Raw genomic sequence first — 27,404 nt, 5'->3', positions numbered from 1 at the left:
TTTGTATATAAATAGAGATGGAAATAGATTATTATTAGAGATTAAAAAACAATAGTCTTTTTTTTAATTTTTTTTCTATGAAATATTAAATAATTTATTATTAAAAAATAACCGATCCAAAATAACCGATCCAATCCGCACTATTGCGGATTGGATTGGATTGGATTTAAACTCTTATGCGTCGGATTGGATCCAAAATATGAAATCCGCACTTAGTGCGGATTGGATGTTGTTTGACCAAAAAAGTGCGGATTGGATCGGATGAACACCCCTAGGTAAATTTAGGTTTTTTCGAGTTTTTTTAACTACAAGCAAGGAAGACTTGGATCGAGTTACAAACATGGAAAAAAGAAAATAAAATAAAAATTTATAGGAGAAAAAGAAAAATGGTTAGAAGGGAAAAATAAGAGAAAAATGGATCTTAAAAAAAAGGAAACACTGATCAAAAATCAACACAACAAAACTGAACAAAACCCAACCACACTAGAAACAAACGTGGTTGAAATTTTTAAACTAAAAAAATGAAGAAAAAAAAAAAATATATATATATATATATATATCTATTCTATATAAAGTGTGTCTATATAACTAAAATTCTTGGTTTATGAGAAATTTATGGGTAATTTATAATTTTTATTTAATAAAATAATAAAATAATAATAAAACAAATCCTATTAATATTTGAACTGATATTTTAATTTTTATTTAATAAAATAATAATAAAACAAATCCTATTAATATAAATATATAAATATTTGAACTGATATATTTATAAATATTTATATATTAATATAAATATATAAATATATAATAAGAACTGATATATTTATAAATATTTATATATTAATATAAATATATAAATATATAATAAAACAAATCCTATTAATATAAATCCTATTAATCCTATTTAAAATGAAAACCCATTTGGTAAACTTAACAGAGATTAACCCAGCCGTTAACTTATATATAAATATAAATTAAACCCTTAAGCCGCTGTCAACCCCGACTTCTGTGATATCAAATTATCAATCACATATTAAATTTACCTTCTTTTTTCTTCCCACTTCAAAATAAAAGTAATGGCCATCATATACAATATAACATAACCAATTGGTCCTTGGAATGCACTGAGGAATTTATTGTTATAGAATTTCGTTTTACTTTGAGAGATAATGGGATGCGTGCAACTTTTCAGTTGCTCCTGGTATTTGAGGTAAACCCAATTGATCTGTGCCGTCAGACTTTAATCATAGCTTAGTAGCTGGTAAACCCAATTTCTCATAAACCAACATAGGTTTCTACTAAGCTGTTATTCTTTTTGTAATTGTGGTAAACCCAATTGAAACAGGGACAAAGCTTTACATATCAATCTTGAAATATGGTGTTTCAAACGAGGATATTAAGGTTACTTTTCCCATTATTTCTAATTATATTTTTTTTCCTTCATATATACATATATGTATTAGCTTTAAATAAATATTTTATATTATTCTTTGTTTATTCTGTGATCATATTATTACGATTATTACGTTCTGCAATCTATACTTTTTTAATTTTCTTTTTATCTTACCCCCATTTAAGTAATAGTTTAAGAATATATTTAAATCATTAAGCTTTCTTAAACACTAATATATTGCATTCAGTATTCAATAATAATCTCACTTTCAAATAACATAGAAAAAACCTAGCATAAAATATACGTGCCTCGCACGTAATTTTTTGCTAGTATATATATATATATATGAAGAACAGCATAACAATGGCGGTTAAAAAGAAGAGTTGTAATATATAATTCTCCCCTAATATAATTACAATTAAAAAAAAATGCCACAAATGTGACAACTAACATCACATCAAAATTTTATTAATTTTATAATTTAAAAAAAATAATATCATATTGAGGAGACAAATATCAAAATGGAAGAAAAACAACTTTTATACTTCTTATATAAAAGACAGTATATAAAATTACAGTAAAAATATTATAAATAGCGTGTAACATAGAAAAATAACAATTATAAAAAAAACAGTACCTCCTCTTGAAAATCCAAAAAAAATTATATGAATTAAAAAAAGATTAAAAATTTATATTTTAGTTTATGAAATAAATTATATAAAACAAAACGTTATTAAATTTAAAAATAATCTTTAAGTAATTACAAATAGATCCGACAAAAAAAATGAATTACATATAAAACATTAAAAAAAACAAAAAAAAATAGCATTACCCTAACTCAAATTAAAAACAAAAAAAGAAAAATTCTGTAGGGGGAAAAATCTTACATAAAAATTAGCCATAAATGCTCATTAAATTAGCCCTAAAAATTTAATGTTATAATGTTATTTAGGAATTTTTTTTTATAATTTTCTAATATTTTATGAATGATATTTTATTATAATTTTTTTCATGGATATTTATTTAATTCATTATATGATTTATTGAAGAAAAAAAATTAACTCATCAATTTTTTAGTAATCCTACCCAACCAAAACATGGCCAATCACAAATAGACGCATGGGTCAATCACATATTGGTTTCATGCACATAATTACACGTAAACATACACCGAGTAAAAATCAACTAATTGTTTGTTAAATTTAAATTGCGAGATAAACTTTTGTCAAATTTTTAGGTAATTTAAATTGTTTGCAAAACATTTAACCAGAATTGAGTTTATTTTGCAAGACCTAATTATCATATAATAAAACTTACAGGTCAATTGCTTGTTACAGCAAAACAATATAGGGGCAAAACTGATAATTTCCCAATTACATTTTTCCTTTTTTAAAGTAGACAGTAAAAGATTCACATCTCTCGCTAAACGAAAAATATTGTCATATATCTAAACATAAAAATGCATCTACAGCTGGAGTTTACAGGAGACACTGATCCTCAATTAACTTAAAAGGGTTTCATATGGGCAAGTGGGTTGTACACTAAAGTGACAGTCGACTCATAATAAATTACTCTGCCGCAGCTAACCTCAATTTTCACTACCTAATTTACATTTTGCGTACAGGTACACGCAAATTAACTTCAAGTCATGCTTCACAAAATCAGCATGCAAAACTTAGACCACCGCACTGATTGGACTACGCAAACCACAATAAATTGCTTTACGAATAAGAGGATGCACATTTTCTTTTAGTACCTCTGCCTCCAGCTTCTCCATGTGAAGCCATATCTGCAAGTTTAATCAAAATATGTTTGAATTTATAAACAAAGAATCATTGTAAATTTATGGCAAATACTAAATGAATCATTGAACAGCAATTCACAATATAGTAATATTGCCTAGTGCACCATAATAGATTTACAAAGTTTTAAACGTACACTAAGAAAAGGGAATATGATGGCTCAGTCCCACAAAATACTATTCGGCCTTTAAAAAGTTGATCTAGATCATTGGTACATGCTTAGCTGAATTTCACAATAAACTATAGCAAACAGATAAATTGAAGAAGAAATCCTACTGAAGTTCCAAGTTAGCTTCAGCAAGGTATTGTTGTATATTGATATAAAATGGCAAATATAGAAAGATAAAAGCCAGGAGTTCGAGAGCCTGGAATTCGCATAAAACACTAATGCCTCTCCTTACCTCACTTTATTACAGCAAGCCTCCTAACAGACAATTCACTCTCTCCTATCCTATGAGCCATCAGGACACCTCACCCACTATTATCTTTCTTCTTACATATATGTATCTCACTACTGATCTATCATTACCTCCTTCCCAAGCCACACTTTGTCCTCAAGGTGAAAAGCAGGAAACTGTTCATTGATCACCTCAAAGCTTTCCTATAAATTATAAGGACTTGTTCCCCCCATGGTACTCATCCAAGAGCTGTGGTATGAAAGAAAAAGTATAGGGGGCAGCACTATCTTGCCATGGAAGAGCAAGTTACCTTGGCGCAGTCTATACCCATCCACCATGGGAGCGGCTGCTTCTTACTTCTAAAAAGTGAATCCGCATCAACTTCACTTGGTAAACTCTCCAACGATTCACCCGAGACACAGAGAGCAGAGCCAAAAGAATGGACTCATCGCATTGTAAAGAATAGAATGAAAGTTAGAGAGAATAATTTTTATTTCTTATGTTTTTAATCTGTACAATATCGAGACCGATATATAGGTATAATGCATAATATTTACAATAAATAAAAAAAAAAAAATCCAACAAATTAGGGAATAGATAAAAACTACAGATGTCACTCATATTTTTGACTCTATTTGCTAGCTGTGTCCCCCTCAAGCTTGACGTTAATAAGTCCAAGCTTGTTTGAGAGAAAGTAGAACACTGGTTTAGATAGTCCCGTAGTCAGTATATCTGCTGGCTCTTGATTAGTAGGCACATACTGAATGCTGATTATCCCTCCATAAATTTTTTCTTTGATAAAGTGGCGATCCCCTTCTACATGTTTGGTTCTATCATAATGAACAAGATTATGTGCTATAGTGATAGTGGACATGTTGTCGCAAAATAGTTCTATAGGTGCTTCATATTCCATCTTTAGTTCTTCAAGCATTCGTTTTAGCCAAATAACTTCACGGGTAAATGGCGGCAAAATCTCTAAAACTTTCATTTTGGTTTCACTTAACCCCCAAAACTCAAATTTAGGCGGTAAAACCCCCAATATTCACGTTCTGTTAGCAATTTAACATTTCCGTCCATTTTAAGTGTTAAGTGCCATGTTGGACTGTCCACGTGTGTATCTACGTGGATACAGTGTACACATAGCACAATTCTATTGGTCCACATAAAAAATTATTTAAAAAATTAAAATAAAATTAATTTGAAATAAAAAATAATTATAAATAAAAAATATTTTTTCTTTTTCTTTTTCTTCCTTAATTTATATATATATAAATGTAGTGATATATATCAATATCTGGGGTGGAAACTAGAGTAATTGGGACATTTGGGTAATTTTCTTGAGTAAGGCTTTACAGCTAAGTTTTTTTACCTTTGCAATCACAGAAAAAGTTGATGTTTATTCTTTTGGGGTGGTATTGGTGGAGCTTGTTACAGGCCAGAAAGCTATGGACCTCAATCAACCCAAGGGTCAGCAATGTCTCATTGAATGGGTAAAGTGATGGAGGGAAATTTATTGATATCCTTCTCTCTATTATTTTTTGCATTCAAATTATGTTGATTGACATGGTAACTGGCATGCCACTGTAAACAATATCTGGGGTGGCTGTCGGGTTTTGAAAACCCTATATCGGGACTGAGAGAGACAGAGAGAGAGGAGATCGAGAGAGAGAGAGAGAAATAGAGCGAGAGGGATAGAGCGAGAGAGAGGGGATATCGAGAAGATGAATAGATAAGAAGGAAAAAGGAAAAGAAAGAAAAAGAAAAAATATTTTTTTATTTATAAATTTTTTTATTTCAAATTAATTTTATTTTAATTTTTTAAATAATTTTTTACGTGGACCAATAGAATTGTGTCATGTGTACACTGTATCCACATAGATGCACACGTGGACAGTCCAACATAGCACTTAACACTTAAAATGGACGGAAATGTTAAATTGCTAACAGAACGCGAGTATTGAGGGTTTTACCGCCCAAAGTTGGGTTTTGGGGGTTAAGTGAAACCAAAATGAAAGTTTTGGGGGTTTTGCCACCATTTACCCGTAACTTCACATACCCCTTGGGCCATAACTCTAAACTCTGCTTTTGCACTGCTTCTTGCAACAACAGTTTGCTTTTTACTTCTCCAAGTAACTAGATTTGCCCATAATAAGGTACAATAACCTGATGTGGATTTCCTATCATCAATTGATCTTGTCCAATCAGCATCTGTATAAACTACAACTTTTCTTTCATTTGTCTTCTTCAAGATTAGCCCTTATCCTGGAGTTTGTTTTAGATATCTCAATATTCTAACACTGTGTTGAGATGTCCTTGACAGGGATTATGCATTTACTAACTTACTAGACTTACAGCAAATACTATGTCTGGTCTGATATCTTATTAGATGTTGTAGCATGACCAGTGGCATCTTCTTCTCTTCAGGTAGCAACTGTCCATCGTGTAGGTGCTGTTTTGGCTCAGAATAAATGTGTCTTTCTTGCAATAAACAAGTGCTTTTTCTTAAAAAATTCCACCTTAAAACCGACTCCTTTTTCGAAAGTGCCTTTGAGGTCTCTTCTCTATTGTTCTGTTGTTGTCCATCCTTGCAAACTGCTCCAACCAGCTGAGTTTTCATCATCGACAGCACCATCTACTCAGGTAGAACAATGTTCTTTTCGTCACAGACGGTATTATCCACGCCATCAAAATTTTCCTCGTCAAATGTTGGCATTTTTAGTTCTCTTAATTGCTTCTCGTGTTTGGAACGAGTTCCTGATTCTCCTCTTTCAAAAGATCTTTCGTTGAAAATCTAATTTCCATGAAATTCCCATGTAGGTGGCACTTTAGCAGCTCCATGGTTGTGTTCTGAATGAATGTTACTGGTTCTTGCCATAATAGATGCTCCCGGGCTCCTCTCCCTCTCCATATCTTTTGAGTTGGATGTGTTTACCACTTCTTCTCCCGGTTCTTGAACGATTCTTGACTATTCTAGGGCAATTTCCATCGCTCCATCCACTTTTCTTGGACGTTATACCCTTAATTCAGCCATTAGTGATGGTACTAACCCAATAAAAAATGTGCCTAAATGAACTTCTGGTGCTATGCTGTCAAATGGAGCTACCGGATAGAATTTTTATTATTTTCAGCCATGAAACTCTCTTGCTTGACTGCCAAAAATTGGTCATAAAAGGACCCCATTTGTGTGTTTTGAAATGCTTCAACACCAGTTTTTTCATCTCTTCCCAGCTTAATATGTCTCGCGTTTTAATTTCATATTCATACCTTAGTAGAGCATCCCCTGAAAATGAAATGACGGCAGCCTCCATCTTCTCGTCGTTGTCATATCCATGAAACGAGAAAACTCTTTCTACTTGTAATATCCATTTGTTTGGATTCTCTCCATCAAAACTCGCCATCTCCAACTTCTTGAGCCAATTTTCTTGTCAGAATTGCGAGTCTTGCTGGTTCCTGTCAAAAAATTCCCTCTCCGAGCTCCGATTCATACAGAATTCTGCCATAGGAGTGATGCTTGTGGTCGTTGATCGTTGTTCTAGCAATGCAGCACTATGTTGGTGTGCCATGGGGCTCGTTGGGCCCTTGCTTTCCTCCTTTTCTTTGTTGCCAGCAACTCCATTAACATCTTTTTTGGGTTCTTGGACAGTTTTTAATTTTTCTTGAACTTCCAAGAAAGTCTTGAATTGTTGCTTAACATGTCTCAAAGAGATTCTTGCAATTGCTGATTAAGTTGTCTCGTTATCTCTTGTATTGAATTATAAAGAAATCCTTTGATTCCAGAAGATGCAACTTTCAGATCTTCACAATCGTCCTCCAAAACCATGGAAGAAAAACCGTTATCTGCTTGTTTCTTGGGCACCATGTTCGCAGCTCACCGCACCAATTTGATAGAATAATCTTAGAGTAGAAATATTCTATTAGCTATTTCCCAAAATAAATAACAATAATGAATTTCTCAAATGATTTTTATTCGGAAAAATAGTCACGAAGTTACAATATCGAGCTTTCGAGAGGCTCGTCTCTCCAAATTCCCAATCTTTCGAGAGGATTGGTCTCTCCACAAAGAGTCTACTCTCATCTAATTCCAAGTTAATCTAAATGAGGTTGCTCCCTCTCTATTTATAAGCATTGGTCCTAAAAAGACTTGGGCCACCTAGGATTACAATTGAACCAATAAAATTAAAACACTAAGGGCTCGTTTGGTCTTAAAAAGACAACTCAGCTCATGTACATAAGAGACTAAGGGCTCGTTTGGTACGCCGTATTGTAATGTATTGTATTGGATTGTGTTGTATTGTATTAGTATTATTTAATACAATACAATGTTTAATATTGACTTGTATTAATTGATTATGTAAAGTTATAATATATTTTAAATACACTCAATTCCAACACCAACTACAGGTCGGAGTCCCGGACCGGGTTCGGGTTCAGGTCCGAGTCCGGATCCAAGTCCAGTTCCCGGATCGAAGATTGGTGTTGACCCCAAATCCTTTGTAAATATTATAATACAAGCTAATACGGAACATTTATTATGTATTAAAAAAATTGGTCGTAATAATTAACACAATACATTGCTTAATCCAAACATAGTGTTATTTATTATTTAATACAATACCACTTTTATACGGCATACTAAATGAGCCCTAAGTATTTCATTTAATCATTTTGTGATACACAAGATAAGTCTTAGGCTTATCAAATTATTGTCAACAGCAATCCAATTGAGAGAGTTGGATAACAGAAGGGTCAGAAGCTTCCAAAAAAAAAAAACAAAATTACCTCAGAAGCATATTGCCTTGAAAAGGCCTTCAGATAACCCAAAGTCGACAAACACCATTGCTCTTTTTCGCCTATGTTATACACATTGCTTTTCGTCACTCCATTCAATTGACTGCCAGAATTAACACATTTTTAGTTGTGTCATAATTACCTTAGAAAATAGAGAGCAACTTTTCTTTTTAATGTGATAGGTTAAAAACCTTGTTTTAGGCCTTCCAGTTTCATCATCCACCTCCATTGTTGCTGGTTCTTCAAGGTCAACAGCCATGGAATCTGCAGGGACAGACTTCAGTTCCTGCAATGTTCTAACTATGGATGCATCTGGCAGACGTTCCATTAGCAAACTGCAGAAGTTTTGATACAAAGAGAGGAACAATGCCTGGACATGCCAACAATAGTCAAGATGGAAAAACAGAAGGAACAACAATGAAATGAAGAAACCAGATACAATACTTGACTGAAGAACAAGAAAATCTAAATGAAAAACTGACAGGAGAAAAGAGAAGAAAAGAAAAATTCTAGAATGGAAAATGTCAACACTAGATAAAATGACTTCTCAAAGATCTGTGCACGTATGCCTCAAAACCAAGGGAAATGTTAATTACAGAGGAAATCTAGTAATGGGGAATGGAAGTACAAACATTACTTCAATATATGCATGATAACATATAGCACATATATATAGAACTGTGCACGTATGCCTCAAAACCAGGGGAAATTTTAATCACAGAGGAAATCTAATGAATAGAAGTACAAACACTACTTCAATATATTCATGATAACATATAAATGAACACATATAGATACAGGTAAGCATACATGCTTAGAGACAGAGTGTTCAGAATCATTTTTTTACTTGTTGACACACAAAAATGTACCTCAATTTCATCAAGAGCTCGTGCCAAAAGAGCCTCCTTAGCCTCTAAAGACTCATGAATTGACACTTCCTCTTCTTTAGCCTTCTCAGAGTATGATTTTAAACGCTTTAACTTCACTGGGTTATCGCCAAGAACAGGTTCACCATCCACAAGTGTAAGCTTTGACTCAGCAGTCTCCAACTCTGCTTTGGCCTTCACTGCTGTTTCTTCTGCCAACACAAGAGTCTTCTTCAGAGATAATATCTCTTTCCTCAGATCACAGATACGGTTATATGTCTTGCTAACCGCATTTCTTAGGACCTACATGAACATACAAATTTATAACATTTTAGAATATATTTATGAAACATGATTGGTGTGTCTTTTTTAAAAATAAAAAGAATAATAGATTAAATAGCTTAGTACCATACCTCCCATGGACGATCTGAGGTGTGAAATTGATCAATATTTTCTGGAGAGAATACCCATCTTACAATGGATAAATTAGATAAAAGTCGGTAACCCATCATCCTATCAATTGATATAGCTGTCATTTGTGCATTGTTCTTCCAGTAAGAAGCTATCTCTGTTATTAACAAGAGTTGCCTATCTTGATCAGGACAAAGTTTCGCAATAACTTGCCCGTATCTCTCAAGAACCGTAATCAAATGAGTAAAACTTTTAGATCCTATATCAAGTAGAGTTTGCACCACCACTTTGAGAGTAATCTCCAATCCATGAACAGGGAATATATTTTCTTCTATCCATAAAATCATTTCACGGGCTGTTGCCCTCCCTTTCACCAAGTTTTTTAGGTCTGCAGAAAGTCCAGATTTTTCACTACCTTCTTCAGCTCTAAAGTCAAAGTTGGGCCCCCCTTTGGGCGGAAGCAACTCTTCTAAACCAGGGGCATTATCAACACTCTAGAAAAATGGTAAGAAATAAACACATGAAAGCAGTAAAAACATGTCAGCAACAAGTTTGGAAGAATATCAGAAAAATAAATCTCTGTTGTACCTCCTGCCATCATATAAATATTTAAATAAACAGTAAAACCTCAATAGTATTGGGACCAAACTAATTTTATTACATTAAAGAGGTTATAAGTTAGTAGTAGGGATGTAGCTAAAAATATACTCACTTCAATAAGAATGTGTCTATGTTGGCAAGCTATTATTTACTCAAAATTTAATGATTTAATAACAATTCTGAAACAATTAGAGATAAATATTCTAATTCATCATGAACTTTCAAGGTAACATAAAATATATATTTACACATTTCAGATTATTACTATTTTGTGGAGGCAATTAGACTTTAAAAATAATAATAATAACTTATTACAATGCGGATTTATTATTCACCAGAAAACATTTACAACTACATAATGCTAGTCCACTAGAATGACAAAGATTTTACTGTATTATATATATTAACTTAACAACAATATGTTTCTTGATAATAATTATAGTAACATCAAAAAAGACTGTTCCACAACATCACTTTTGATAACCAGGACTCCTTTATGCACGGCACCACTACACATAGGAAAGAAATGAACAAATGAAGATGGATATAAGCAGAAAAAGACTGCAATTTCAGTTACTGATACTGGTGGTAGAAATCTGACTATGCTTGCAGGAATGGATGCCAAAAATTCAATATCAATGCTATTCATACTAATAACACTGCCCTGGAAAACCAACCGACCATTTTATGCATGTAAACCAATTGGCTTCAGCATGATTCTTACCTGCTTAATTTTGTCCCAGTACGATAAACGAACTTCTCTTTCCAAAACTTCCTGAACAAACACACGTTGAGGGGCCCATTTCGGGAGGTCTAAAACATAAGCCCACTCTTCCCAGTGCCAAATGAACTGAAAGTTTGATCTGCATGGTCAGGAATCCATTATAGATGCAGTTAACCGAACATACCAACTTTTCTTTACCAGAAAAATCGACCAAGCAGATAGCAAGATTAGAATATTTTACTTCTGTAAAAATTTTGACAATTGACACCTCATATTATCCAGTAATTATATGAAAATATCAAAAAATAAATAGATGACTACTGTGTGCAAAGAAAAGTAAAAATATTTCCTCTCTCAAGCAAAGAAAACATTGACACGCATCTGCCCACAGAGACATTTCAAAATATAGCCAGCTATTCCCAATTTAAAAAAAAAAAAAAACAATTGAACACAATGAGTACATATGAAATGATAAAATGCCTAAATAAAAATACAAAATTCTGATACTCTGCATAAAAAATAAAAAACTGACTTTTTAGTTCTCCTGAAACACATTTCATACTTACACTGAAACTTGTTGGAGAAATCAAACTAATTTAGTTTAGTAAGTTTCCTGTTTAAGAATGTTTATTGTAAAGCAGAAAAATAGCTAGAATAATTACTGCTATCTTATTCAGGGAAAGTAGTTAATAGTATTATTTTTTCTGCATTAAAACCAGTGGTTCTCTTCATTGCGTTTGGGTAACTTTTGTATGTATAAAAAACATGTTTAGTGTAGAGGAATAAAATATCAGAAAATTACCCTATTTCTGACTAAAGTTATGCATAAACTTTTTCTTGAGAATATGTAAAGTGCACTCTGAATATTCATTTATCCTTTATACTTGTAAACTTTATATCGTCTCTTAGCCTAAAAGAATTTTCTATCCAAACAACTCCACTTAAAGTTATGAGCATGAAAAGGTAACTATATGCTACTGGTACTTACAAGTGGTGGGAAAACCAGAGAATTAGTCGGGTCCGACATTCCATATCTAAATCAGCTATTTTTTCAAAAAGAGCACGAACAGCACCAGCTATTACTGCAGGAAAGGCCCCAGGGAGAGCCTGAAAGTATAACCATCTGATCAGAATCCTTAAACTTACAACGGGATTGGACGTGTAATTAAAGCTGTATATTACTCCTAGAGGAACATAAACAGATATCTACACATTCTCTACAAATATTTTTTGATGTTACCTTACAAAGGTCAATGATAACCAGTGTGTAGTATGTTGGCTTGAATGGAGGTTCTGGTAGCATAAGCAACTGAAAGAAAGATGTAAATATATCATTGTGAACGGAAAGAAAAAAAAAAACCTAACAAATCCAACAGCCAAAATAAGTCAAGCACTACAGCTATTCTAAAGAACAATTGGAATCTTTCATAGTAAAACTTTACTGGACAAAACTAGACTTTACTGTAGTATAAGTTAGGTGAAATTCCAGCATCCTCAGTTCAACATACTTCAATAGTGGTTCAAAGCAAAAACTTATCTTTAATTTTTCTTGGGTCCAACTAGAAAATATATAATTATATATCTCTCTAGGACACCCTTATTTTGTGAATCACTATGAGTATTATATTGACACACACATAGAGCCAACCCAGAGTACAATGCAACTACACGTTTACCCTGTACTATAATTTATGATAGAACTATTCCAACAATGAAACATCTATAAAACTTGCCTCACCAAAATCAGAAAAATCTGTTGAGCAACTCTAAGCTGCTCTTTCAAATCTTCTCTACACATAATTGAACTTCAAATGCCCATAATACTAAAACAATAATACCATCCTAAAGCAAGAACAAGATATTGTAAAGAAAAGAAAAAATTTAAGGCTACAACGAGGTACAGTACCCAAAATTATGTACGAGCACACACAAAAACAGAAACACAAGCAGGAATCTATAACCTCCTTAAACTCAGTGTGAGAATCAAGTTTTCTTTCTCTGATTACAAGGTTTCAAAACATGCCACTTGAGCACCTCAAGTGGTTGGGTGAGTGTGTGTGTGTGTGTGTGAGAGTAGCCAGTGACTAGTCACAAAATTGGCAAGAACTTGCTCTAGTAACCGAAAAAAAAGACAACACCAAAGGTCCCTAAAATTCCTAGCATAGTGGGACCATTTAAATTGTCACAGGTAGTACACACTATGATGTACCATTATTTTTAACCAAGCAATCACATTTTAATTGTTGTGGTTATAAATAATGACACCATAGAGTGCAAAAAAGAAACGTGTGTAAATTGAGAGTGTGTCTACCATTACTCTTTGTTTAAATTGATTTACAATGCATGACTATTAAGCTATTTATGTATTGGAGTATTGTTTATGGTTGTGATTTTAGGGTGGATTTTATTTTTATTACCCAAAAATCCTGCATACTCGCTTTACATACCCAGGTTTTAAACTACGGCTCTCTGCCTCGAACCTCAAGACCTTCTGAGATCAAAACCATAGGCCTGAATGTTTGAGCTATCCCTCTTGGGCGGTGTATATTTTTCTTAATAATACAAGTTTATGTTCTTATCACATTTAACCTTATATAAGGAATTGAGGCCTCATGAAATCTATACCTGAGAGAAAATAGTCTCTGCCATAATATACTCGTATCTGAAGGGCACGGGCAAACCAGCCATGAATGAAGCACATTCTTTACGACTAGCTTTGCATGAATGAAGAAACAAAAGGGAGCGAATGTATTAAGATCGATAAGAAATGATAAGTTCAAATAACATAATGAACATCATAAAGAATGTAATGTAAATATATATGGCAAAAAAAAATAACACAACACATAAATTGGACGAGAAATACCATGGTACACTATATCTATGCAGTTTTTGTTTGAATCCAGTAGGAACTAGGAAGCCTCTTAGGTATGCTGCCCAGCTAACTAGTTACAAAGTTTTGCATAGACATATCGGTGAAACTTACAAGTGTGTGGTGTTTAATAAATATACTAAATAATCTTCCTATTTCTCTCTCACCTCAATTTTCCTTCCCCTCCTCTCTCTTTCTCCATCATCTTCCTTGTTCTTATTTGTCCGCTGTCAGTAATATTATAGTGACTTTTTGGCACTCTACCATACTTTTGAAGAATTACAGTGGAGAGTTTTTATTACCCAAAAATGGCCAAGGATTCAGGAAACACTAATTATGGCTGTCTTTCAGAGAGTTTAACAAAATAAAGAAAAATATAAAATTTTCACCATATTTCACCCATTATTATTAGTTATAACATATGAATATTTTCAATTTTTCTTATCATGCATAAGAGAGGAAACAATAGCTAATTTTGGAAAAGGAAAATGAAAATAATAAAGGTACAAACCAGCCATTGAAGAAAAACAGCACATCCAGCAAATACTCTTCCATGACAAAGCGATCTATGGGTTGTATATCCTGTAATTCACAAAAAGAGGTCAACTTTCAGGTTCAGTTAATCCATTGACTGTAATAATAGTATGTAGTAGTAAACAAAAAATAATTAATATTTCTCATCAAAGGAAAATATAAAATATTCTTGATATTATTTTCTAGGAGGAGAGCCCAAAATCAAAAGGCTATTAACTTTTACTTCTTGACTAGTCATAAAATTGGAAAACAGTAGCAATCTACATCTACATAGTCTCCAAGTAAAAGAAAGAAAGAAAAAAACATTCTCATTCAAACAATAAAAACAAAAGAAACTTAGTAAGAAACAAAACCATGAGACACATAAATTGTAAGATTAAAAAAAATCAATTACTCATGCAGTAATTCTTAAATGAATAATTGATTTCTAGAAAAGAATATCAACAGCAACATAAGTTTGTAGGGACAATTACCATGTATAACTTCCTGAAGAGTTAGATTAGTACCTCAGTTTTACTTGCAGGAAATATATTTAGCCTGCGTATCCTTTGAGGATATCTCAACTCTGCATCATGCTTTTGTTTACCATAACTTATACTAGAAGTTGATGATGGGGGATCAGGCTGATCAGGACAGCTGATGGCCGCCAACTCATGAGACTTTCCAGCAACTAATTGTGCTTCAAATGAGAGGTGTGGCCTAGGCACTATAGCACCAAACCATTAGAATATAACTAATTAAGGACAAGAAAAAAATAATCTGCGCATCACTGATTTAATGAAAATTAGGAGTCAATTAACTCAAAATAGCAAGGAACTGATGGAATAGGTAAGAGACCCAAAACATAACCTAATATTGTAACGCAGCCCTCATTTCGAAACCCCCAAAACTCTAATACTATGTCATAAAAAGAATTATATCTCCTATAATTTATTGAATAATGATGCACTAATTTATACAAAGCTACGAATAGCCCATTATACAACTAGATCCTTAGAATTAAGCTAATTAGCCAACTATATACACCTAATTACATTTTGTAGCAAAATGAGATATTTGTTCAACTGTTTGTTTCATCATTGGTCTTTGCATCAACTTGATATCAAGAATGTATGGTGATCTTTATGAAAAGGTGTATATGGAGCAACCTCCTACTTTTGATGCTTAAGGGCAGCTTAGGCAAGTTGGTCATTTTCGAAAATCTCTATGGTTTGAAACAGAGTCCATGTGATTGGTTTGGAAAATTTAGTCAAGTTGTTGAAAAGTTTGTATCTACAATGAAAAGCAAGTCTGTTTGTGTTCTACAAACAAACAGAAGTTGGTATCATTATTTTAGTTGTTTACATGGATGACGTGGTCATTATTGGAAGGGATTACTACAAGAATCTCATCTCTCAAGTCTTTCCTTCAACTCAATTTTGTTCTCATCAGAAATAAGTCCTTAATTTATTAACTGAGATAGGAAAACAATGGGCAAAGCTTTCTTGAGAGCCAGTGGGTGGATAAATGCACCAATCAATCTATATGGGTGGAAAAGCACTTACTTATCCAGGGGTAGAATGACACTTATTCAATCAGTATTATCATCGCTACCCAGTTATCTGTCTCTATTTAAAGCAAGGAAAGCAGTAATGAACATTTTACAAAAATTAATGAGAGATTTCCTATGGCATGGAGGTGATCTGAGAAGTTAAGAATATTTGGTAGCATGGGAAACAGTCAGTACACCTAGACTACAAGGTGGTTTGGAAATAGGTAACTTGGAAAAACAAAATTTAGCATTTTTCATGAAATGGTTGTAGAGGTTTCCTTTGGAGGGTGAGTCATTTTGGCACAAAGTAATCAAAAGCGGATACAGCTTAGATGATAATTTTTGGGATTCAAGAAAAAGGAAAAGTTGTCAAATAGGGGACCCTAGAGAAGCGTAGCAACAGTGTATGACATCTTTCTAAACCTGGTTCAATTCAAGGTAGGAAATGGTAATCGAATAAGGTTCTTTGATGATAGTTGGACAAGGAAGTTGGCGTTAGAGCAGGATTCAAGAAAAGGGAGAAGTTGTCAAATAGGAGACCCTAGAGAAGCGTAGCAGTAGTGTCTGAAATCTTTCTAAATCTAGTTCAATTCAAGGTAGGAAACAGTAATCGAATAAGAATCTGGGAGGATATTTGGACAGGGGAGTTGGCATTAGAGCTCTTGTTCCCAGAGTTAGCTCAAGTTTCTACGGCTAAGAATAAAAGTATAGTGCATGTGGTGGTGGGTGAGGCAGAGATGTCTAGCTCAGATTCAAGGTGAAACCTTCAATTCAGAAAACACTTGTTGGACATGAAAGTTGATACCTTGATGTTTTTACTAAGCATCTTAGAACAAACTCCAACTTATGGAAAACTGGACTCTGGAGTTTGGAAATCAGACCCAAGTGGAATTTTCTCTTGCAAGTCTACCTTCAATAGTCTTGCCACGAATCACATAGCGGGGAAGAAAGATGGGCCAAAACAGTGTGGAAGAGTTGTACCCCATCCAAGGTAAAAGTTTACCTGGCTGCTAATCATTGACAAGGCCAATGTTCATGAGGTTTCACAAAAGAGATGACCTTGTCATCTACTATCTCCATGATGGTATGTTGTAAGAAGAATGAGGAAATATCTTTCCATTAGTTTTCGACTGTCCTTTTAGCTATTTTATACGGGTTACACTTGAATGAGTTTGGGATGCAAATTGCATGCCCAAACATGGAGTCAATTGGTGATGTGTAAGCTAAAAGAGAGTAGGAGAACCACCCAACTGTGGACAACATCAATCCTGGCTCTTCAATGGGGTGTTTGGTTGGAGAGAAATGGGAGGATCTTTGAAGTCAAAAATGAGGTCAAAGAAGTATGGGGAAAGATTAAATTATAGGTTGCTACTTGGTTATTTAAGTCGAGAGGGTTTGAGGGTTTGTCCTTTCAACACCTAACCAAGGAATGGCAACTCATATTACACTAAATTAAACTTAGGTAGCTGTAATTTCATTCATGTTTGCTATCTACTTATCATTTGGTGCTTTGTTTGGATGTTTAAGTTAGCTTGTAACCACGGTGTTCCTCCGCCATAAGCAAGGCTCCCTAATAAATTTGGGAGGAGGTCAATCTAAGACAAGTGACCTCTGTCTATTTTTTTTTAAAAAAAAAAATAATGGGCAAAGCCTTATGTTTCCTATATGCATATTGGGTAGGTTCAAAAAAGGATAGAAAATTCACTTTAAAGGATAGGGCACAAGACAAATGCAACAAAGTTTATATTCCATCCCAAGAAGTCAGCATAAGGAAAGTGTAAAACAATTATTAGGCATTTACCACTATCAAGTTTCCATCCATTACTAGATAAATCTTGTATTCGGCCCCATAAATCCTCCAAAAAATCCTGAAAGAAAAATAACAATGAATTAATTGTTTCTAAAAATGATAATAAATGCATATATAGCAATTAACATTACAAAATTGTTGTCTGGCTTCAACGTCATACAAAGTGAAATCATAACTCTAAACAACTGACCATATCAAAAAAGAAAGGAAAAAAAGTAAACACATATTTTCATCAAATATTATGAAATGAAGTGTTAAAAAAACAAGGATCCTCTTACTTGCTTTCTATCCAGCAAATGAAAATTTACCAGCACCTTACTTCACTTCTTTTTTAGATATTAACATCTGAGCTATCCATTAATAGACGACATATCTTTATTTTTATTTTTTTTTTGAAAAAAGAGGAGAGGTCGTTGTCTTAGACTGACCACCCTCTGCTATATATTAAGGCCCTCACTTATGGCGGAGGAAAACTGCTTAAAACAAATTAAGGGAGAGTTTAAAAAGCAGAAAACTAAAAACAAAATGCAGAAAAATAAAAGAAGTTACAGTTCATAAACAAAATTATAAGAGGACTCTCCACTCTCTGCTCAAGTCTAGAAAAGAGAGGTCTTCAAAGTGCTTTGTTCTGAAAACCCATGTTGCTGTACAGAATTTTATTTTGTCCCAAACCACTACTGCTGAGTTCTCTACATCTTCAAAAATCCTAGTATTTCTCTCCAGCCAAATAGCCCAAAGTGTTGCTAGGACAGCCGTCCTCCAAAGTATATCCTGACGTTTACTTCCTTTTAGCTTACTCACTAACATTTGTGGAACAATTCTAGGTAGAGCCCATATCAATCCGAACTCCTCCAACAACATTGACCATAATTTGGAGGAGAATTTACAATGCAGAAACAGATGTTCCACTTCTTCTCCACTACTCTTACAGCATACACACCACCCGGGAGAAATGAGTATAAAAGGTCGATAGACGACAAATCTTTATACAAAATGAAAGGTTAACAAAAGCACACCAGACTCTCTATCACATTCCCATCTATCTCTCTGGCTTAACACGAAGTTTCTTAATTTTCTCATCCAACCTGAGGTATCATTTTGATGGATTGATGCATTAATGTTCTCTTATTTATAGGAGAAAAAAAACCTCTATTCCACTGTTCTGCTATTTTTTTTTAAAGATGCGTTCATATATAAAACAAAAGGTTAGACCATAAGATCTCTACAAAGAATGTGATCTAAGAGCAAACTCCACTCAACAAAACCAAATACATCAAGGACTAATGCCCATTGAGCCGTAAATGGGCAGTGGTATGTATAATTGTATATAATATATATTTAATTCATTTTTAATAAAAATTATTTACCTAATTACTCTATCACTAATCAAAGTTTTAATTCTTCACGCACATCAAAATGTCATATAAATTTTGATTCTTTATTATAGTATATATTGTTGTACTTGTTGAATATCATTGTATTTCTACAAGTTATCTCATATCTTTTATTTTTAGACAAAATGCTTGCGATATCAATGTCTCTTATTCATATTTTTATAAAATTTTAGTGTCGATATTTTCCATCAACACCCATATTTTCATCCTTCATAATAATTTGTCTTTTGTCATAAATTACTTATCATAGAAAAACCATAATATATATACATACATATAAAGTTGTAATGACTATTGTGAGTACTAGCGAATAAATACAAAAGAAAAGCCAAAATCTAGAACGACAAGAGTGGACCCAAAACAAAAGAATAGATAAAACTTTTGCCCCCAAACTATTACCACTATATTATCGTGTCCCCCAAATAATTTACATTGTTAAAATTTCCTCCTGAACTATTCTCGTTACTAAGTTGTGGGCGTAGCTCATCTTCTATTACATTCTATCCTATGTGGCTAACAAAAAGTTGATTTAGCACATTAGGCACTGACGTGACAATGTCACATCATCTATTGTGAGTGTCACACCTATAATTTAAATAAAAAATTAATTTAGAAATCAAAAAAATATTTTTTAAAAAAAGAGAAAGAGGTCACTTGTCTTACTCTCTCCCCCTAATATATTATTAAGAACCTCACTATGGCGGAGGAAAACCGTAGTAACTACAATGTGTCACAAAAACCATAAAAACACGCAGTATAGAACAGAACGAAAAAAACAACCGAATAAAATCTAATACATCAATGAATTCCATTCTCAACATAAGAAAAGAGAGTTCCTCAAAGTGTTTAGTCCTATAAGCCCAGTCTAAGTCCAAAGTGATTTTTCCCATAAAATCTCTACTGAGTTGTCCTTGCCTTTGAAAGTTCTCTTGTTCCTTTCCAGCCAAACTGCGCACAGTAACGCCAATATAAAAGTCCTCCATAATTTAATTCTTCTCTTCCCACCAACCAGCTTGTGTGTTAGGACTTGCGCTACAAAACGGGGCAAAACCCACGACACCTCGAATTCTTTGTAGAGATAAGACCATAATTTAAGAACAAATGGGCATTCTAGAAACAAATGTTCAATATTTTCACTGCTGGACTTGCAACACACACACCAGTTAGGGGACATAGCTAAGTAAGGTCTCCTTTTTTTTTGCATGTTCTCATTCACATTCACTTTCCTTAAGGCCATCACCACCTAAATACCTTTACTTTTGCAGGGACTGAACTCTTCCAAAGCATTTTGGACCAATCTAAGCTACTAGTGCTTTGAGTTGAAGTAAAATGATGAAAAGCTAATCGACAAGAAAAAAAACCCCTAAAATCTAGTTTCCATACTATGCTATCATCTACTATTTCCACTAGATTTGTGTGCTCCAAAAGAAGTAGCATTGAGAAAGGCTAGGAATCTCTCTATCTAACATATTCCTCCAGAAATCAAAGTTTCAGTAAACCACCCTGTATCCTCCCTCCTCAACTACTGCCATGTTACTGATACAGAAATTCTTATCTTTAGTGAGCAGCACTAAGTCCGGAAACAAGCTCGACAAGGAAGAATCGCCTCGCCATACATCTTCCTAAAAGCGTATCCTGTCACCCCTCCCTACCTTGAATGATACAAGCTTCAAGTATTCTTCATACAACTCTGCAATGCCTTTCCAAGGCCCTCTAAAGGACAAACGCTCCCCTTTTTTAGAATCCCAAAAATTTTCAGCCTTGCCATAGCGACTTTTGATCACTCTATGCCACAAAGCTCCAGGTTCTAGTGGCAATCTCCATAACTACTACAGGAGTAGCCCTTTACTTCTACTTTCCAAGCTACCAATTCCCAATCCCCCTTCAAGTCTTGGTTTACACACCTCTTTCCAGGCAACCAAGTGATCATTCCATTCAAACAATCCTAAAGGTAAGACCAATCCTTAGCTTCTACCTCTAATAATATAATCACCGATCTTATCTTATTATCCTTCAATACTAATAGCTTCAAGAAAGCTCCTCTCGTATTAATGAAACATTCCATAAAACAACTCCCGCTACTAATCATGAAGGATCTTTTGAAAGCAACCCTTTGCTACCCATCTACCGATCTTATCTTATTGTTCTTCAATACTAATAGCTTAAGGAAAGCTCCTCTAGTATTAATGAAGCATTCCATAAAACAACTCTCGCTACTAATCCTGAAGGATCTTTTGAAAGCAACCCGTCGCTGCCCATCTTTCTTTTTCAAGTCTTCCAAATTTTGAGTCATCCATACATACCACTGCATCGATTTTTACCACTATCTCGTAACCGAATAGTCTTGTTCTTTCACATATTCTTACTGAGCCACCATCCTTTAACAGAATAATCATAAACGCCTTGTGTTTGGTATGAAAGCTCCAATATTTCATACCAAACAGGATGAGGGGGATAACGAAAAAAAAAATTAAAAGATTAAAAAAATAATAAATAGGATTTGTCCCCCTGAAATATGACCCTTGTAGGGTTTTGCCCCTAAGCTTTTTACTGTTGCAAAAATTCTCCCTCAAGTTTAAAAATCATTGCAAATATCTCCCTCTAGTTATATTCCACTCATTTACTTAAACAATTTGTTGATGTAGCACTAACAATTTGCTTATGGTTGTCTAGTTTGTACACAGAATCAAAGGATGTGGTTCCCTTTGAATTTCTTATGGTTTAGAAAACAAAAATTAGATTTGATCCTTTTAATTTGTTCTCTCAAAAACCATAAATCTTTTGTGCTACGGATTTGTAAAGTTGTGCATGGGTTTATATGGTTGTGTTGTTTATAGTAGTCTTACGTTGACTGTGCAGTCTTAACACTGTTTTATTTGATATAATATGATATCTTGAATTTATGTTTTTAACATGACAATTCACCTCTTCTTATTGGATACGGGCCTTGCTTAAGATCAAAATTAGCAAAACTTTCACAAAAATGTTGCCATATCTAACTTTTTAAAGATGAAATCAATAAAAATTTATTCCAAGTGTTACTTTGTGAATTTTTCTATCAACCGCCGACAGCAAACAAGGGCTGCCTTGGCAGGCTTCATAGCCAAGTGCATCGAGATCACGGAAGACCGTCCAAGTCCCAGAGTGTTCTCTTCTTGGTCTATGTATCGCAAGTCTAGGCGACAAAGATCTGGCGATGTTGAATAGGACGAGCTTACAGAAGAGATGTTGGGGTGGTCGAGCTTGCAAAAGGTTGGACATAGACAAGGATCGTGGTTGGGGCTCAAGAAGACGACTGGAGTTGTTGAATTGTTGATTCTAAGGTATTCATCTTGGTTAGTATATAAGCATGTTACTGTATATATAGATTAAAAAAAAAAAAATTGGGTTGGGTTTGTGATTTTCCCTACAGATTATATGAGTTTGTTTGATATTGGGCATAAAATTAGTTTTGTGTTTATTTCCCCATGGATTATATAAGTTTCTATAATTTTAGTTGATTAAAAGTTTAATGTATTTGTGTGATTTGATAAGTCTTTAGTTGTTTAGAGAATTTTTTTTTTGCTGAGATATTGGTGATCGATAACATTATTCACGCTTCAACTGGATTTAAGTAATTGAGACTGATGTTATGGTAAGACAATGTGAGAGTGAAGAACAAATTCGAATAAGGTTACATTTAATTTAATTTTAAAATTAATTAAATAAAATTATTCTCTGCTACATTTTTAATTAATTTTAAATATATTTTTAATTTAAAAAAGATTTAAATTATTTTTATATTGTTTAAATTATGTCTTTCAATACTAGTTATTTTGTTTACTTTTAAAATTTTAGAATTTTTATTTATCTATTTCAATTATTTAAAATGGATTTTTTTTTATGTTTTTCATTTGAAGTATAAACGTGGCACTTATGTGACAAAACAATAATCCAATAGCTACAAGCCAAAAAGTATCCATTAGCCACTACACGTGGCACTACTCAATAACAAAATAGTTTGAAAGTAATTATAACCGAAGGAAACTTCAAGGCGCACAATACAGTAGGCAAAAGTCCTATTTATTCAAAACAAAATGGCGGAAGGGAAAAAGGAGAATAACATCTGAACCTATTCCCGTTTAGGTTACTCTAGTCGAAATGACATTAATGATAATTAAAAATGTGTTGGCAACCCTACATTGGTTAGACAAATAGCAGAACAGAGGAAACCTGGTGTAAATAAGGGAATCAAGGTTCCACCCCAATAAATAAAGAGAACATCAAAATGCCAGAGATAAGAAAACTATGTTACACAAAATTTTAACATTGAAAGCAATCTTTTCATATGGGCATATAAGTAATAACTTGCTTTATGTACCTTATCATTATTTGCTTTTTCACTGTCATCGTCATCTTCAAAAAAAGATAAGCCAGCTTCAGAATTATGCTTTCTGATACTCAAATAAGCTTCTATCCCAACCATAACTCTTTCAAGCTCCTCAGGAACTTGCTGCAAATTAATATTACATCACATCAACCAGTAAAAGGAAAAGAAGAAAATAGATGCTATCATATGTACCCAAAAAAAGAAGCAGAAAAAGTAAAAACAACAAGATAAGAAAAACCTTCAACGCCAAAAAAAAAAAGGATAAGAAAGATAAGATATGTTACAAACAAACTTTAACATCAACAAGAATTTTAGTTATCTTTAGTTTTTAATGTTTAACAAAGAGTGAAATAGAAGAAACACAATGTTAAAGAACCTAAAGACACAGTTGTCATTTCTAAAGAGTTGAAAGACACTAATGTCACAAGACAACAGTGTCTGTTAATGAAAAGACAAAACATCTTGTTGTTGGCTTGCGATATAAATAAATCATTGAGTACGCAAGTATGTAACTAAAAAGAAAGAGTAAGAACAAAAGTGAGTGCAGAATATGAATGTTTAGATTGATGACCAGTCCCTACAGATTATTTATATAGCAAAGCAAAAAATGCCAATAAACTACAAACTGTCACCCATACAAAGAAAGTAATTATATCTATCACCATAATTATATTACCTCAACAAGTTCTGCTCCTCCCCATGGGAGACAAGACAAGATACATGCAATATAAAAGTCAGCTCGAGCCTGCCAGGATGGATTCCCCTTCTCTTCATCAATTGTTGTAGCAGCTGATGATAATAATGTTTCAAAAGTAACAGCCAGAGAGCTGGGCTGGAGAACTTTGCTGCACATCTACAAAAGAGAGAGCAATAAAGATAAGAAAGATCACAATAGAAAATATTTTAAACACACATCAAAATACCAAAAATAAGCAGTAATATAAACCAGAATAAGTAAATAGGATAAAAATTATTATTCATATTAAAAGGATTTAAAAATAATTTTGATCACTTAACAAAAAAGACCAGGAGCGCATTTGGATAATTAAAGTATTTGGATGGTTAGCATCTTTGGGAAAGGTGAATTCTTATGATAGAATGCAAAAAAGAAGACCTTATTAGGTGCTCTACCCAGGTTGGTGTGTTTGCTGCAAAGCTTGTGGAGAGTCCATTGATCACTTACACCTAAAGTGCAATTCTCTCAGACTTTATGGGTCAGGCTACTAAGGAAGTTTGGGATTTTTTGGGTAATGCCTTGTAAAGTTTCTCAAATAATTGAGAGTAAGTTAATAGGGATTAAGAGAATGGCAACTCTTTGGAGATTAGCTGTGATGGCCATTATGTGGGCAGTTTGGAGTGAGAGAAATTTAAGAATATTTGAAGACAAAGAAAACTCAGAAGAAGAAGTATGGGAAAAAATCAAGTTCTGGAAAGCAACATGGATCTACAAGTCAAAGCATTTTGAGGATCTATCTTTCTCGGATTTGTGTAGAGAGTGGGGAATCATTGTGTTTAAAAGGATTTATTTTGTATAATTAGTAGTACTTATGACTATAAGCTAATAACTCTTTGTTACTACAGTTTTCCTCCGCCATAAGCAAAGAAACTAAATAATATTTGGGAGGAGATCAATCTAAGACAAGTGACCTCTATCTCTTTTTCAAAAAAAAACGACCAGGAGACAAACATGAGTAGCTTTTTGGAAGTAAAACTAATGGTTTCCCTTCAAAATATAAAAATCCACAAGACAAAAAGTAAAATTGTCCCATATTACATAAACACAGTTTATGTGAACCAATCGGAACTATTGTGATTCATCCAACTAATCCTCATATGAACTGCAGTAGCCGTGCAAATGTTACTAACATAAGATTCAAGGGAATTATTAAAAGTAATAGTTATTGTACTTCTTGGTCATGGTACAATGAACTAAATTTGAAGTCCACAACCATCCGCATAAGTTTGGATTAATTGCAACTTTTCTTGTACATTAAGAGTTAATTTATCAAAAAAGAGAATTGCCACAAACCAATTATTATTATAATTAAATAAGTTATGAACAAGTGCAATGTACATACCATAACAGTCAAGAACCTCATTAGGATTCGAATTCGGTTGCAATTACCAGAGTATAATGCATCCTGAAGATTAATACATGATTAAGTAAACACAAGTGTAATCAATAGTTAAAAATTGTTAACTATGAGTACATACAAAAAGACTTAATATTTAAAGTAGTTCTCCCCACATCCAATAAAAGCATTGACTATGGTACTATTTACTTGTACATGACATGATACAGGGCAATCAAAGTATATCGGATGTCAAGCAATCAAAGAGCACACATCGAATGATGTCCTTTCATTAAGTCCAACCAATTGTTTCATAAACATGTTTAACAATTTAAATAAATACTATGCATACTTACAGCCTGGCTGAAAAACATGCTTACCTGGAAGTTGATTTGAGTACTCTCAACTAATTTCCTACCAAAGTCTTCATTATCCAAGTTCATCAAGCCAACCTACAGAAGGAGATAAAGAAAAACCATTAGATCTTAGCAAGTATCACTCAAGGAACCAAGATGAACATATCCATGACTCATCCACTCATTGAAAAATTAAACAATTAAAATGTCACACACATACACCCTGTTCAAAATATTCACGCGATTTGTTCTTCCTCGTACTTCAATTTTAACAAGTTTCTTGAGTGTGCATGACACTTTTCCTATCATTTTCGCTTTTCTTTGATTTCAATTAGTCTACTCCTATTCAAGGACTAATTGGTGATAATGATATCACTTCTCTTTTATTACAATTAATCTACTCCTATTCTAGCTATTAATGAATATTTATTTGTACTAGTTTATGGAACTAATATACATTCAAACTTACGAATTCTTGTCATAAATTTAATTGAATCATGAATCAATTTCGCTTATTATTCCTTGTCCTAGATTGACATACACATAAAAGTTCAATGTACATACCCTTACACTATCTGATCATATATTTTAACCAGTTCCGTGTTATACACAAATAAAAATACTCACTTGTACAATACTGACTCCATTTGGAAAAGCTTTTGCTTATGCTTACAGAATCTTATTTGATAAGCTAGGCATCTAGCTTCCATAAAATGTCTTAAAATTAAAAAAATGTCTTCATATTATTTATATGAAAAAATAAGCTGTCCATTTACATTTAAAAATAATAGTATAGTATGATATAACAATATATAAGAGGGAAACAACACTTATTCAATAGAAACAACTGTAATGCCCTACCAGCGTTCCATATAAAGGAATCTTGTGCGGCAGCTGTTCGGCGCACTGGATAAGAAACTGCCAGATAAACAAATTCAGTAACATGCGAATACACCCTTCCTCGGCCCAGAATATGTTATACATAATTAAAAAAAATGCCTAACCATTGAAACAAAAGTATATTGAAAAGAGAGAGAGAGAGAGAGAGAGAGAGAGAGAGAAAGAAATACGGCCAAAATATCATTGGAATAATGCTCCAACTCACGCCGAAGCACCCCAGAGCAAGTTTCCTGCAAATTCAAATTCAAATATTATAGTAATTATTCAACATGTACAGGTTTGTGAAGGGTAGTAGTGAAACAAATTAGGGTTTTCAAACGAATATGAAGACAATTAGGAGTATATACATAAATGTATTGAAACATCAACTAAGTTGAGAGAGTGAGATAAAATGGCACAGACAATATGATCTTTGAAGTCGGAGGAAGTGCCGTACTCCGGGGACTTGTCGCCAATTCGAAGGAGAAAACTCTTCCAAGTGGTCATGATGAGTGAATGAAATGAAGTGAAGTGAGTATTTGGAAAGGGTTTATTTAAATATTTTCAGGTCGGAGCCAGCTAACAACCTTTTTGTAGTACAT

The 27,404-nt window shown here is 33.4% G+C and overlaps 1 protein-coding gene across 2 annotated transcripts; it reads right to left on the bottom strand.

The window, feature by feature from the left end:
* Positions 1-2,657: 2,657 nt before the first annotated feature.
* LOC115720866 (nuclear cap-binding protein subunit 1) lies at positions 2,658-27,404 on the bottom strand. 2 transcript variants are annotated; one of them, XM_030650056.2, is made up of 19 exons: positions 27,226-27,404; positions 26,994-27,053; positions 26,785-26,841; positions 25,948-26,019; positions 25,574-25,636; positions 24,172-24,348; positions 23,487-23,618; positions 17,724-17,790; positions 14,898-15,097; positions 14,369-14,439; positions 13,611-13,695; positions 12,226-12,294; positions 11,974-12,092; positions 10,986-11,124; positions 9,664-10,155; positions 9,254-9,553; positions 8,576-8,754; positions 8,376-8,487; positions 2,658-3,185 (listed from the first exon to the last, which is right to left on the bottom strand). In XM_030650056.2, exons 1-19 carry the CDS (start codon positions 27,307-27,309, stop codon positions 3,072-3,074), a joined length of 2,592 nt encoding a protein of 863 aa, XP_030505916.2. In that variant the 5' UTR covers positions 27,310-27,404; the 3' UTR covers positions 2,658-3,071. The 2 variants fall into 2 exon arrangements, with proteins under 2 accessions (XP_030505916.2, XP_060966908.1); XM_061110925.1 differs by having other exon boundaries at positions 27,171-27,364.

This window comes from Cannabis sativa, chromosome 2, assembly GCF_029168945.1.
Source record: "Cannabis sativa cultivar Pink pepper isolate KNU-18-1 chromosome 2, ASM2916894v1, whole genome shotgun sequence".
Lineage (NCBI taxonomy): Eukaryota > Viridiplantae > Streptophyta > Magnoliopsida > Rosales > Cannabaceae > Cannabis > Cannabis sativa.
Note: the sequence above shows the minus strand (reverse complement) of the source record. Positions and strands in the feature narration are given on the sequence as shown.